Here is a 13,957-nt window from a genome sequence, read left to right as displayed (position 1 = left end):
CCATACTCCTGGGTCTGGATCCTTGGGGTGAGGCCCGGGAATCTGCATTTTAACATATATCCCAGAGATCCTGTTGCTCCTTGAATTTTGAGGAGCAGTGAGAAGGGGTGCAAGGCTGTGCACGTTTGAGGAGTGGAGAGGTTGGTTGCCCGTTTCTGTTCTGTTCATACTCATCCCTTAGCTGCTCCATGTTCCTACACTGAGGCGCTCTCTGGGATGCCGTCAGTGCGGGAAGCTTTCAAGGGCTTTCTGACTCAAGGCAGCTCCTGTTCCCTGCACTCATTCAAGGCGGGGTCCACACGAGCCATGCCCTTGGCAAGGCTCTGGCTCAGCCTCATTCTGGAAAGGTCCCTGCAGCCCAGTCCCCCAGCCCTGGTTCACCTAAGAGAATCATCATTGGAATTCTTGGGGAAGCTTATAACAGAAGCGCCCAGGCCCCTCCCCATAGATGGCAATGGCCATTCATGTTTTTGGTGAGGGGAGGAGGTAGAATTACCAGCCTAATGTACCAAGGGAGATACAGAAATAAAGAATATCTAAAGTTCAACAATAATGCCATTGAATATTTCATGACCTCCTAATAGACAAAAGCAGGAAAGTGTAGTTTAAATAAGACAGGGACGTGAGTTCAACTATAACCCAATGCTTACTGGAGGTTTGTCACACACTGAAAAAGTCTCTAGTGAGTTGCCAGGGGACTCACTATCCTGAGCTGATCAAGCACAGGAAGTAAATGTAATGAGTGACTCAATCAGGACTCCAAGAGATCGCTGTAAAATGAAATTAATAGCAAAAATTGCAAAGTTTGGTACTTGGATTAAGGAAAGGTCAACTGTGTTTAGCTCCAGGGTGGGAGAGACGTGGCTTGGAAAGTGAACACAACCCAGGGGGAGGCAGGGAGCACAGCCACTCAACAGGTCACCATGTGGTACTGGGACAAGGACAGCCCCTTCTCTGCCCCATGAGTCATCACTGGGAGATTGAGGACCTACCCCCGGCCAGACACCGTCACAGCCTCAAGTGAGCCCAGCAGGTGAGGCTGCCTCACCTGTCCTTTGACAAATGGTGGCAGGTGTTGGGGACATTTCATGTAAAGAAAGGGAGGGCACCTGGGTGGCTCAGTCGCTTAAGCATCTGCCTTCGGCTCAGGTCACGATCTCAGGGCCCTGGGATTGAGTCCCTGCCTTGGGCTCCTTGCCCAGCAGGGAGTCATCTTCTCCCTCTTCCTCTACCCCTCCCCACTCACGCTCTCTCTCTCTTTCTCAAATAAATAAATAAAATCTTAAAAAAAAAAAAAAAGGAAAAGAAAAATGAAAGGGAGCCTCAAGGAGTAAAGGAACCGCCTTTCAAATTCTGAAGGACTGTCATGAGTCTGTCAGAGACGCCCCCACCAGAGGCCCTGGGCCCCCCTGTGCGATCAGGCCCCTGCCTCCCTCTCTGTCCTCATCTTTCAGCACCCACCCACCCCGGGGATCCCTAGACTCCAACATCTCCCTCACGCCCCTTCCCCAAACAGCCCCTGAGGCCCTCTGCATGCTGTCCCCTCTCCTCGAGACACCCTACCCCCACCCTCTGCCTGTTCAGCTCTTACTCAACCCCCGGGACTCTCTTCTTAAGGGGGCACAGGCCACCCCCCTATGTAAATCAGGTCCCTGTTCACAACCTCATGGTCCTCTACACTTCCTTACAACAGCGCCGATCCCAATCTAGAATTTACTTAGAATCATATTCTGTTTTATATCTGTTTTCTAAACTATGAGATTACAATGGCATCTGTCTTGTTCAACCCGGATGCCCTCCCCCTATCCAGCACAAGGCCTGGCGTGTAGTAGGTGCTCAATAAATGCTGATTTTGTAAACGAATAAGCGAATGAATGTTCCCATTAGATGGGAGCTATGGGAAGACAAATTCAGCTCAGCGAAAGAAAGCATTTTCTAGCACATCAGGCCGTCCCCATTTGGGATCGGCTGCCAGGTGAGTTCCCCACAGCAGCAGCACTAAAGCAGGGGCTGATTGGATGTGCAGATGAAGGCTCTGACCTCGAAGGAACCTTCCAGCGTGGAGACTGTCTCCTCCACAGCTTGAAAAAGGAGACAGTAATTTGGGGAAGGGGAGGAGCAGGAAGGAAGAAAATGTCCTTGGGATGTCAGGCCCGTTACTCAGGAAACATAACATTTATAGCACCAAGGCGGGCTGGGACTGGGAGGCTGGGCTCCGGAGCTTCAGCCTGTGGCTTCCCATCCTGCCCTCTGCACCCACACCATCCCTAGGCACACAGGACCAGGAGGACCCTGAGAATAAGACAGGTCTAGGTCACCTGAGTGCATTCATGACTCAAGCAAAAAAGTCTCCATTGAACCTGCCCCCAACCAGGACCAGCTACATAATTTGTGGGACCCAGTGCTAAATGTAAATGCAGGGCCCTCATTCAAAACTTATTAAGAATTTCAAAACGGTGATAGAAGAGCATTCAGTCAGGCACGGGGCCCTATGTGACTGCGCGTGCACACAACCCTCACTCACCCCCATCCCCACCCCCACCCCCAGGAGTACGCTGGCTTATGGACCCCCTACCCAAGCACCGAGAGAAGATACCGGAGACCTCACCAATCCGCACTCTGCTCAGCTTGGATCTTCATTGTCTTAATCTCTAAAGATGGGCAGAGGGGGGAATCGGTAAGCAACAGAGACTCTTCAAGTCAAAATGGGCAGAGTGGGGGTGCTCCTAGGAGGCATGAAGTGGGACCAGCAAAGCAAAAGCCTTCCCCAAAACAGGAGTCAAGAAAAATTACCTGAAAACTTGTAAATAAGGCACAGGGAGGGCAGTATCTCTCACAATGTCATTTTGGAGCATTACTTAACAGACCCAGCTAAAGATTATTTCACTATCTAGGGGAATATACCTCTGTTTCATTCACTATTTACTGTTAATTAAAGGTCTGGCTGCTGTGAAATCACGTTAACCTACAGTTTTGTAAGTGATTTCTGTGCAACAGAAAAGATAACCCCTGAAGTTATGGTTTTATGACCCTGTAGGTCGTTAACCAGCTTTGATTCCAACCTAAGTCTCTCATCACCACGTTTTCTCTCCAATACCTGTTTTCCTAATTCTGCTGATTACCATCCTGCTGGTTCCTCATTAATGAGGTGAATAAATCACATACCTTTTAAGATATGTGTGTAGGTCACTTTTTTTTTTTAACTCCTTGGAAATTATACTTTGACTCTGAGGTCAGGAAAGGACTGTCAAGAAGCCTACTTAGTATCTATAAGATAAGAGTCGAATGAATATTGCATCCATAAAACAAGAACAGGTCCAAGAAATCCAGGAACAAGAAATGATCTTGGGAATTAACAAGACGCAGGGGAGACGGACAATTCCAGGAGGGGCAGCAACTGGAGAAAAGGACATCAGTGGTGATTCGGAAGACAAGCCGAGGAATTCTCCTCTAGTACAGGTGAAACCTTTGAGGGAAAACACAGAGAATAGCTACAGAAGGGAAATATCCACTTCACGGGACTGCCAACAGACAGCAGAGCAGAATGGGCAAGAACCAAAAAAGCAATAAAAGAAATTTTTTTCTGACTAGAAGGAAAATACCAGTTCTAAAGGTCCCCCAGGGAGCAATCCTACACCTAGACTTGCCCTCGTAAACTGTCTGAATTCTGATGGTAAGGAGAAAACCCTACAAGCTTCTGGCAGAGAAAAAGCCAGGAAGAAGAGTCAGACCTGTCCTAGACTCACCCGCAATTTGAGTTTGTGGATTTGAATGAGACCACATGCAGGGCTCTGAGAAGAGAAATTATGACTCCAGAGCAGTGCAGATAAAAACTGTCTTTCGCACAAGAAGATCAAAGGAATGTAGGTTTGGACAGACAAGACTGAAAAATGACACTATCCAAACACCTCGTCTTTAAAAATAAAACAACAAAAAAAAAAACAACAACAAAAATGACTTAAGGATAGCCTCCAGCCAAAGCAGAATGAGAAAGACAATGAAGGACTTGACAAAGGGAGCAGCACAGTTCCCAAGAAACCACATGAACCCAGCACAGCTTCCAGCGAGGTCCACGTAATGCACAGGGTGGCCGTGAAGTTGAACTCTGTTCTTAGGGAAGGGTGCTTAGCAGAGGTGAGGTGTAACATTTTTTTAAAATGCTAGCGGACAAATCATTTCATTTCAGAACATCCCTGCGGAGTTCAGCATATACCTGGTGGTACTGACTTCCCACCTCGGCCGCGTGCTGTCCTCCCTCCTTGGCCCTTCTCAGCGGCATCGCGCACGCACGCACTCACACTGACACACATACATGAACATTCGCACTGTCACAGACCCAGGCACACTCACATGCACACCCACAGGCCTCCAGCCTTTCCCTCTCCCTCTCTGTCTCTCCCCCTTCTCAGCGCTGCTCTGTTGACCCATTATTGGGCACGGTTGACACCTGCTGTCCTTCAGCTCTTGTGTGTCACCTCCTCAGGAAAGTCCTCAAGCCCCAAAGCTGCCACGCTGGCTCAGAGACACTCTCAGAAAACCACAGCGCTTTTCCCAGAGCCTTGTCTCTGCGTGTGTGGTATGTTCACTTCCACGGCTGTTGGATGCCTCTCCCCATACAGCAGTTGGGAAGGACACGGCCTGTTCTGCGTCTGCTGTCCTTCATACCCCGTACCTAGGACAGTGCTGATGCCTCAGAGGACCTCATTCAAGCCCTGGCTGTTAGGGGAACGCATGAGTCGCCACCAGCCCGGTTGGACCCAGGAAAGCAGGAACAAGGCACAAAGCAGGGTCCAAAATGGGCTCCCAATGGGCTAACTCGTAACCTGGCTAACTCGTAACAGTGCTTGAGTCTGTGTTCTATCTCTGACTTGCTGAGTGATTTAGGGTAATACAATAATAGTTAACATCGGGGCATCTGAGTGGCTCAGTTGGTTAAGCACCTGCCTTCAGCTCAGGTCAAGATCCCAGGATCCTGGGATCAAGCCCCGCATCAGGCTCCTTGCTCAGCAGGGAGTCTGCTTCTCCCTCTGCCTGCCGCTCCCCCTGCTTGTGCTCTCTCTGTCAAATAAATAAATACAATCTTTAAAAAAAATAATAGTTAACATTGATTGGGTGCTCACTTTGATACAGCCATACTTATCCCCATTTTATAGATGAGGAAACTGAGGCTTTCTCAAGGTCATGCAGTTAGTGTGAAACAGACCCAGTTATCAGCTGACAGTGCAGGAGGACACGCATCTTACCAGAGAGGGGAGGAAGTTTGTCTGTCGGGGCCATTCAGCAAAGGGCCATCATTCCTCCCACCCCAGGGGTCCAGGAAGGCCCCACCCAATGCAGCTTCATTGTTATCACCAAGAACCCCACAGATTAATTAAATTATGCCTGGTGTGCCCCAGAGGCTAAGACCAGTCGGATGTGCACTACTTACCCTGCCATGACAATGAAGAAATCCAGTCGGTTCCATGTGTCCCCAAGGTAGCACTTCTTGCCAAAAATGCCCAGGGCCACCATCTTGAGCACCATCTCCATGGCAAAGAAGACGAAGATGAAGTCATCAAAGACCTTCAGGGGCAGGAGGAAGGCAAGAAGCAAGGGACAGGATGAGGCTCTGGAGCAGGACCTCAGGCTCTGAGCCACAGTGTGGGGTGGGGATGAAGGCATGGACACAAGGGACCTGGAAAAGACCTGGAAACATCTCCCCTTGGGCAGGAAGAGAACCTCAGAGATCCTGGTCCAATGGAGTCGTTTCATAAATGAGGAGACAGAGGCCCAGAAAGGGGAATGAACATGCCCAAGGTCAAACAGCCCACTCTTTTGTTCCCAAAAGTCAGGCCTACTGACAAGAGACCCGGATGGGGGCAGGGCAAAGGGCTCTCCCTAATAACAATGGCCAAGCACTGGGCTAGATATCCATATCCGACCTGCATTCTTTTCCCTAATTCTCACAGCAACCCCATGGATAGCCCCATTTTAGGGGAGGAAACGGACTCAGAGAGGTCAAGCGACTTGCCCCAGGTCACACAGAAGGTAAGTGGCAGAACCAGAACTGACATTCAGGTCTATCTGATTCCAAAGCCCACTTGGAAGGAGGTTTCTCAAAACAGACCTGACACCCCTTCAGGCAGGTTTCGGGGCTGCCTTCCTCTGTTTAGAAAGGAGGTCCCACATGTGTCCCTAAGCATGGGCTCAGGTGAGTAGATATTTCCTGAGGACAGGGCCTGGGTGGAATTCCTCTTTCCAGAATCAATGGGCCCACTTCCTGTGTGCCGGGACAGAGGCTGGGTGTCAGCAACATAGAGAGGAGTCCCTGATGAACTCACCACCCAGTTGGGAAGCCAGCCTGGTACCCACTGAGGCTAATCATTTCTCACTCCTCCCAGGGGCCTGAGGCTGGATGAGGAGCTTGTCACCCTCTCAGACCCAAGACCCACCACGCCAGAGATTCTGATTCTCCAGGTTTGAGATGGGGCAAGTCTGGATCTTTAACAAGTGCCCCAGGGGGTTCTGAGATCCTGGGCTGCTCAGGGGCTGCTCAGAACTGCTAAGTCCTGTGGGAACATAGGAGGGAGAGGGCAACTCCTCCCAGGAAGAATGTGGCTTGCCCAGGGACAGGACATGGGGTGAGGATGTTTATACACATCTGGAAAATGGGTATAACCCTAACGCCCTGCACTAGGGCTAGACAAGTGCTGCATGGCGTCACGTCAGGTACCCAAGGTTAGGCCCCCACCTGGACCTGGGAGATGAAATCAGGAGAGATACAGGAGGTTGGCTCCTGACCAGAGCTGACAGCAAGTTACAGAGCTGGGGCTTTATTCCAAGAGCACCAGGGAGCTAAGGGCAGGCTCTGGGCAGAAGGGTATCAGGGTCATTGGCACTCCGCTGGCATGGGGCAGTATGGTCAGTCTGGGTTTGAGGAGAGCAGGAAAAGGCTTGGGGAGGCACTTGGTGGGGATAGATGGGGGCCTGGACTAGGGCAGAGCCTCCAAAATGTAGAGGAGATGGAGGGGAGAGAGAATCAAGAAGGGGAATGGGTAAGACCAGCTGGGAGTGATGAACGGGACAGCCAGTTGAACTAGAACAGGCCAAGGCGAGCGTGGCCCCGTAAGGTGGGTGGGCGGGGTATGTCTGGCAGGGCGGGACAGGGGCGAGTGGGAGGGATGCGGCAGGAAGGGCGGGGTATGACGGGCAGGGCGAGGCATGGAGGGCGGGGTATGGCTGTGGGCGGGGCCGCATGGGCGGGGCATAGCAAGCCAGGCAGGGCAGGCCGCCTCACCTGCAGGATCTTGCAGCGGTCGGACAGGCAGTCCATGTCGTCGCAGGGCTGGTACATGCCAAGTGTCACGCAGTTCAGCAGGATCACCAGCATGCTGACACATTCAAACCATGTGCACACCGAGTCAAGGACAAAACAGTCGGGAAGACTGTAGCCAAGGGAGGGCTGAATGCACCCTGGAATATTATACCCCACCCACCACAAACACAGGCATACACCCCATTCCCTCCCAGATACCTCCCCTGAGTGGGTATATGCCCAAGTTTTCAAAGACCTTGGAGACCAAAGACCAGCCTATCAACCTCACAACAGACATGGCTGCCAGGGCCAGAGTCACCAGCGAACCCAAATCCTTCCAATCCACTGCTTGCAAGGACCCCTCCCCCATTTCCTTGCCCCAGCCTGAGTGTTCCCTTTGGAGCCAGAAAGGGAGAAGTCCACAGAGGCCCAGCTGACTGGCCATCTCTGGACTATCCCTGCCTGTCCACCCCTCTGTCTGTCATTGCCTCCCTTCTCTGACCACGTCTCCCCTCCCCTGACCTATGCCTCCTCCATGTCTGCCCCAGGCCTGGAACTGGAGCTGGCAGAGGGCCTGTGCAGTGTGGCTGGGATGGGCTGGACACCTCTGTCCTTCCCTCCTCTTCCGTGGCCGGGGTTAGAACTCATCCCCAGATTCTGGAATATCTGAGCCTAGGCCCTCCCGGCCTCCACACCAAGAGGGATGGAACTCAGCCTCCACAGGCCTAGCCAGGCAGAAAGTCTCCTGCAGCCACCAGCTTTAGGCAGGGCCTCTGAAGCACTTCTGTGTCTGAAGTTGTCCTGTTGACATGCTCATCGTCTTTGTCCACAGCTAGAACCTCCATTCCAAGGGGACAGGGGTTTTGCATTCATACCTCTAACAGTGGCAGGCATCTAGTAGGAGCTCAGTCAATGTCTGTTGCATGAATAAGTAAATCTCTATGGGTCCTGCCCACTCTGACACCCAGTGATTCTCGTTTGTCTCCAAACGAAAACCCTGGCCCCTTGCTGTAAGCTGGGACGGAGCCACACGCCAGACCCCACCCACTGGGGGTGAACACCTCTTCTTGCCTCGTGGGACCTGGTTTCCCTGGCAACAGCCTCCCTATCATCTCCGGGCCCTTGCTCACCTTGGGATGCTGCCTTCCTTCCTACCTCTCCTTCAGACCCTCCTCGCCCAGCCCTGCTCCTTCCTACCCCCCCCCCACTCCCACCCCACCACCACTCTCCCGCCACAGCCTGTAATTAACTGCAGTCTCTGCCAGGGCCCCCTTCTAGCCTGAACACTGCTCTGAGTAGCAGCTTCGTCATTAATTAACTTTTTTGAAGTTCAAGCGTTCTAATTACCAGTGAACATCCCCCACCCCCCTTGCTTTTCCCCTTGCCTGCCATGTTTTCTCTCCTCCCAGCTGCCTCCTCTGCTCCCTCTGCCCTCCCTGCCAGCTTCAAGTTCAAAGTGCACTTAGCAGGTATCTCCCAGGAGCCGGAAACCCCCACTTCTTCCTCACCGGGGCCCTGAGTGATGGAAGTCAGCAGGCCCATTATACAGATGAGAAAAAAGAGGCTCAGAGAAACAAAGGGTCTCACCTAGGTCACACAGCTGGGAAGTACCAGAGCTGACCTTTACACCGGGCCTGCTGGACTCCAAGGCCAGTGCTCTCCTCCATGATGCATGGCCTATCTCTGCTGTGACTTCCACCTCCCTCCCCCGAGGCCTCAGACCATCCCCAGTGTCTCTCACCTGGACCCTGCACAGCAGCCCCCAGCCTCCTGCTCCGGTCTCTGCCCCTCCAATCTGCCCCCACGTAATCACCAGGCAAGTGCTGTGTGCCCAGTACCATCCGAGCACTTTGCAAGCGTCACCTCAGTTAATTCTCAGAATGCTGTTCTAAGTCCCACCGAGAAATGAGGAGACTGAGACACGAAGGGGAACCTGATTTGCCCAAGGTCACCAACTGGAAAAGGACAGAGGTGAGATTCAGAACCAGAGCCTGTTTTGCTTGCCCCCAAGCCATGTGGCCACTGCCAGATTAATCTGCCTGAAACGCAGCTCTGATTATGCCTTTCCCCTGTTCAGAAACCTTCCATGGCACCTCCACCGTGCTGAGCCGGACACCCAAGGCTGCCTACACTCTTAGCTCAATGAATTCTTCTGGACTTATCTCCCACCCACTGGCCTTGGCATGCTCTAAACTTCCTGCTGTCCCCAAGCATACCCTTTGCATGCACTTCCTTCTACTGTCTCTACCAGGCAAACTCCTACTCATCCTTCACATCCCAGTTCATTTGTCCCTTCTTCTTGAAACTTCCCTTGAAGCACCTTTCCCCATTCACAAGGTGGTGGCTCAGCCTCCTCCCTGGAAGTGCTCCCTACCCACATGGTCTAGCTTGTACCACAGGAATGAACTTGGCAGTAACCATGACTACTGTGTGCCAAGTCCCTAGGGACATGGCCCTGGCTCTCATCACAGCTCACTGGGGGCAGATGGGCAAACAGGCCTGGAGAGCTGGAGTGACTTGCCCAAGGTCACACAGCCAGTAAGCAGCCCAAAGGACCTGACTCAGTGGTGCCCAGAGCCACTGTGTAGTGCTGCTTCTGACGTCGCCCACGGCACTGAGTCCCTCGAGGAGGCAGATGGAGTGGCTTTCACCTCTAGATTGCTCAACTTCAGACACTCAGAGGTGGACAGTCCCAGCCCTGCCCCGAGGCACTCGGGGAAATCCCAGATGGCAGAGCCTGGGCCCTTTCCAAGAGCCCGTGAGTCTCAGAAGTCAGACCAGAGCTGGCATTGCTGCCCACAGCTCCTGACATACTCCCCACTGGCTCAGGGATCAAAGGCATCAGCCCTCCTTGAAGCCGAACCAGACCACACAGTGTGGGGAAGGAGGACTGTCAGAGGGAGTCAAGGTCTCCAGGCTGCGTAAGTCCATGGCCTGGCCCACTGCCTAATGTTTCCACCATTAGTCATAAGCAGTGAGGAACTCTAAGAGCACAGTCAGGCATAACTCCGGGGTTCTGGGACCATCTGAGGGAGGATGGAGGCCCCAAGAGGGCAGTAAGAATTTCTAGGCAACAAGGCAGGCCAAGACTTGAGTGCTCGTTCCACGAGGGCAGCGTCTTCAGTGGCTCCCACTGCCTCTCACGGCGAGGCTCAAAGCCACCTGCCTGGCGCTGAGCCTGTGCAGCAGGGACCCCATCACCTTGCCTGCTTCATTGGCCAGACCCTCACTCCTGCCAGAGTGACCTCCGTCACAGAACAAACCCACCAAGGTCCTCAGGAAGCAACTAATCCAATCCCCCACCGCGCAGCTGGGGAACAGAGGGACAGAGAGCCTTCCTTGCAACACAGGGAGCCAGGAGCAGAAGGGACCCTTGGACAACAGACTCCCCCGCACGGGGTCCCTGAGCCATGGCTGGATTTCAGACAGACACCAAACACCCCGTGTTTCCCTGAAGGTCCATGCTCTGCTTGTTTAGCACGGCCTCGGGGTCCGACCCAAGACGGACAGCCACGGGCACCTCGGAGGAACGGGGATGGGGGAACAGATCAATGGTGACCCAACCGAGCTTCCTTGGCAGACAAAACCTTCCCAGACACCCACCCAGCTGGGGAAGAAAGAAACAAAGGGTTGTTGGGGGCTGCAGAGCCACCCCCCAACACATTACCACCCCACCCCCGGCCCCAGAACGAGGCTCAGCCCCAGGAGGCCAGCCCCCACCGCGTCCCCCGGCTCTGCTGGCGTTGCCTCCCGTGGTCCTCGGGGCCTCACAGCCAAGCAGCGAAGCGAAGAGCATACACTGAGCGTCTGCTGTGTGCCAGGCCCCAGGTTAGCAGCAGTGGCTGTGGGAACAACGGCAAACATTTCTCAAGTGCTCTCGAATGTCTGTTTGCCAAGGAGCTTTCCAATCCCACAGCTCATACTATCTCATTTAAACCCTGCGGCAAGCCCATGAGGGTCGGAGCCCAGACCCCGCAGAACACAGAGCCTGTGTAGCAGTGGGCTCGGGACCAGGGCTCGTCACGGGCTGGGCAGCAGGGAAAGCCCTCTCTTTGTCAGCCTCTCCTGTAACGGGGCCCAGGGTCTCCCATTCTTTGGCTTTTGGGGGGGCGGGTGGCGCAGGGGGGAAGCCACCTCACCAGCAGAGAACTGAAATCCCCTGCTCGCGTTACCTGCCGACTCCCTAGTATGACCTTGAACAAAGAAGAAGAGATGTTACCACAGCCCTTCGGACCCCTGTCCGCCCCCCAAGGGCCGAATCTTCACTAATAGCCTTTTCAAAAGAATCAAGAAGCTCAGGCCTGGCAATGCAGAGCGGCCCCCCGAACTTCAGCAAAGTCCCCCAAAACTGGCAGGTGCTACCATTTTCCCCATCTGACAGATAAGGAAGCTGAGAAGGAGCTGGGGCTCCAAGGGCTCCAGCCACAGCCACGTTGGGTCACACAGCTGTTATATGACAGCGGCAGGATTTGAATCTGCCCCCTGCTGACTCCTAATCCCATGTTCCCAGCCACGTGCCATGCCGCCCCCAGGCACAGAGCCTGGAACACGAAAGGCCCTCGACTGGCATGTGCTCCGTGGAATATTTGCTTTTTCCTTCTTGCCCACATACGTCTCCTCCTGATTGGGCAGGGGTCACCGCTGGCTGGGAGTCAGGAAAGACGACAACCCTGCGTGGCTGGGAGGAGGGACTACCCCACCAGGAGGAGCTAATGGGAGGGGAAGCCCGCAAGGGGAGGGTGCTGGTCTCAAGACCCCCAGGCAGTAAGAAGTCCGGCTGAACCACAGTCGTCACTCCACGCCACGTCCCAGCTGCTGTCTTGAAAACTGGAAGGACAGGGTCACCTGGGAAGCCAACCAGGTCAAGGGCCTCCTCAAACCTGCCACTTCCCAGAGAAAAGAGTGACCGGATGGAGGGACCGTGCCTGAGTGCCTGACGCCCCAGCAGGCCCCTGGGGGCAGCCTCCTCTCCAGGAGCCAGAGCCAGAGGCCAGCACGGTTACCATGGTGACCACCACCCTCCATGCTGAAGGCCCAGATGACAGTCACAGTTTCTGTAATTCGGAGGGCTCTGGGAGGGGGAGTGGGGGCAGGAGTGCTGGGTTTGGCTGAGGCAGCCAAATTTGTTTTTATTTTTGTCAAATCTGAAATCTGATCCATTTCCCAGGGTGCACCTCAGTTGTCTAAATAAATCAAGTGGAAGAAAGGGCTGGAAGCTGCATCCTCCTGGACCAGAGAGGCAGGGAAAGTGAGCCAGCCCCGACATGGGGGTCCTTCCCTTACTGGTCCTCAGCGAGCCCCAGGAAGGAGCTCAGGCCTCCAGTCTTCAAAGGCTGGGGCCTGAGGTTCCAGATCCCAGTTCTTAGGAAGGCCTCTACAAGGCCAGGTCCACAGGCATCCACGGAGCTCCTGTTGTATACCTGGCCTGTACATCAGGGCTCTGAGATGAACCAGGCTTACTCCTGCCCTGGCGGTACCTAGAGCACGTCCTTGGCCTAGCACCCAGCTATGATGTGCGGCTACCATTCTGAATGTGAACTATACCCTAGACCCTCGGCTTCAAAGAGTATATCCATCCACTAATTCATCAGCGTACTCATTTGACTTGTCTTTATGAGCAAAAGCCACTCTGGAAAGCTGCTTGGCATCTATTAAAGCGAAACAGAGGCCCCTGTTAGGAGCCAGCCAGGCCACTCCTGGGTGCCTACCCTGGAGAAATTCTGACAGAAGTCCACAAAAAAGACCTGTGCCAGAATGTGTTGTTCATAACGGCCCCAACCTGGGAACAACCCCAGTGTGCATCACTGGGAGGACGCATCGGGCAGCAGATTCCATGTAGGGATGATTCTGACCCCCAGGGGACATGTGGCCCTGTCTAGAGACATTTTTGATTGCCCCAGGACGGGGAGGTAGGGCACTGGCATCCAGTGGGTGGAGACGAGGGCCGCTGCCAAACATCCCACAAGGCACAGGACAGCCCCATCACGAAGAACTACCCACCCCACAGGCCAGCAGGGCCGAGGCTGAGAAGGCTGGCGGCATGTCCGCTGGGTGGCACATCCCCAGCAATGACAAAGTGCAAAGCACTGACACACAGGACAGCAGAGACGGAGCTCACAGGCACGACGCTGGGTGACAGAAGCTGGACACCCGAGAGCAAAGAGTGTGTGAATCCAACTCTATAAAGTGAAAAATCAGGCAAACCTGACAGGGAAAGAGCTCAGAGCAGCGGCGACTTCGGGGAGCACCCATCGGGGGTGGGGGACCAGGGAGCTTCCGGGGCGCTCTCCATCTTTCGGAGATGTTCTTGCCAGCCTGAGTTCGGTCACTGGAGTGTATTTATATGGGAAAACGCCTTGAGCTGGACACAAAGACTTGCGAGCGCTACTGCCAGTACTCCTAACCTCAATAAACAGGGCAACACAGGGGCGCCGGGGTGGCTGAGTCGGTTAGGCTTCCGACTCTTGACCTCAGTCATGAGTTCAAGCCCCGAGTTGGGGACCACAGAAAATGATGAAAGGTAACTGCTCTAAGGAAAAATAAAATGCAACAATTAAAGCCACACAAGCACCTGCTGGATGGTCACTGTCACAGACCCCACCCCTCGCCGAGTCAACCTTCATCACAGCCCTTTAAGGGAGAGTGTGACTGACGTGCTGAGGC

The 13,957-nt window shown here is 53.9% G+C and overlaps 1 protein-coding gene across 1 annotated transcript in view; it reads right to left on the bottom strand.

The window, feature by feature from the left end:
• CACNA1I (calcium voltage-gated channel subunit alpha1 I) overlaps window positions 1-13,957 on the bottom strand; it is a 97,328-nt gene that overhangs the window by 68,842 nt on the left and 14,529 nt on the right. The window contains 2 exon segments of the mRNA XM_034643687.1: window positions 5,429-5,562; window positions 7,277-7,388. Coding sequence (XP_034499578.1) covers window positions 5,429-5,562; window positions 7,277-7,388 — 246 coding nt within the window.

This window comes from Ailuropoda melanoleuca, chromosome 15, assembly GCF_002007445.2.
Source record: "Ailuropoda melanoleuca isolate Jingjing chromosome 15, ASM200744v2, whole genome shotgun sequence".
In the NCBI taxonomy this organism is placed as follows: domain Eukaryota; kingdom Metazoa; phylum Chordata; class Mammalia; order Carnivora; family Ursidae; genus Ailuropoda; species Ailuropoda melanoleuca.
The sequence above is the reverse complement of the archived record's forward strand: the minus strand, read 5'-3'. Positions and strand labels throughout refer to the sequence as shown.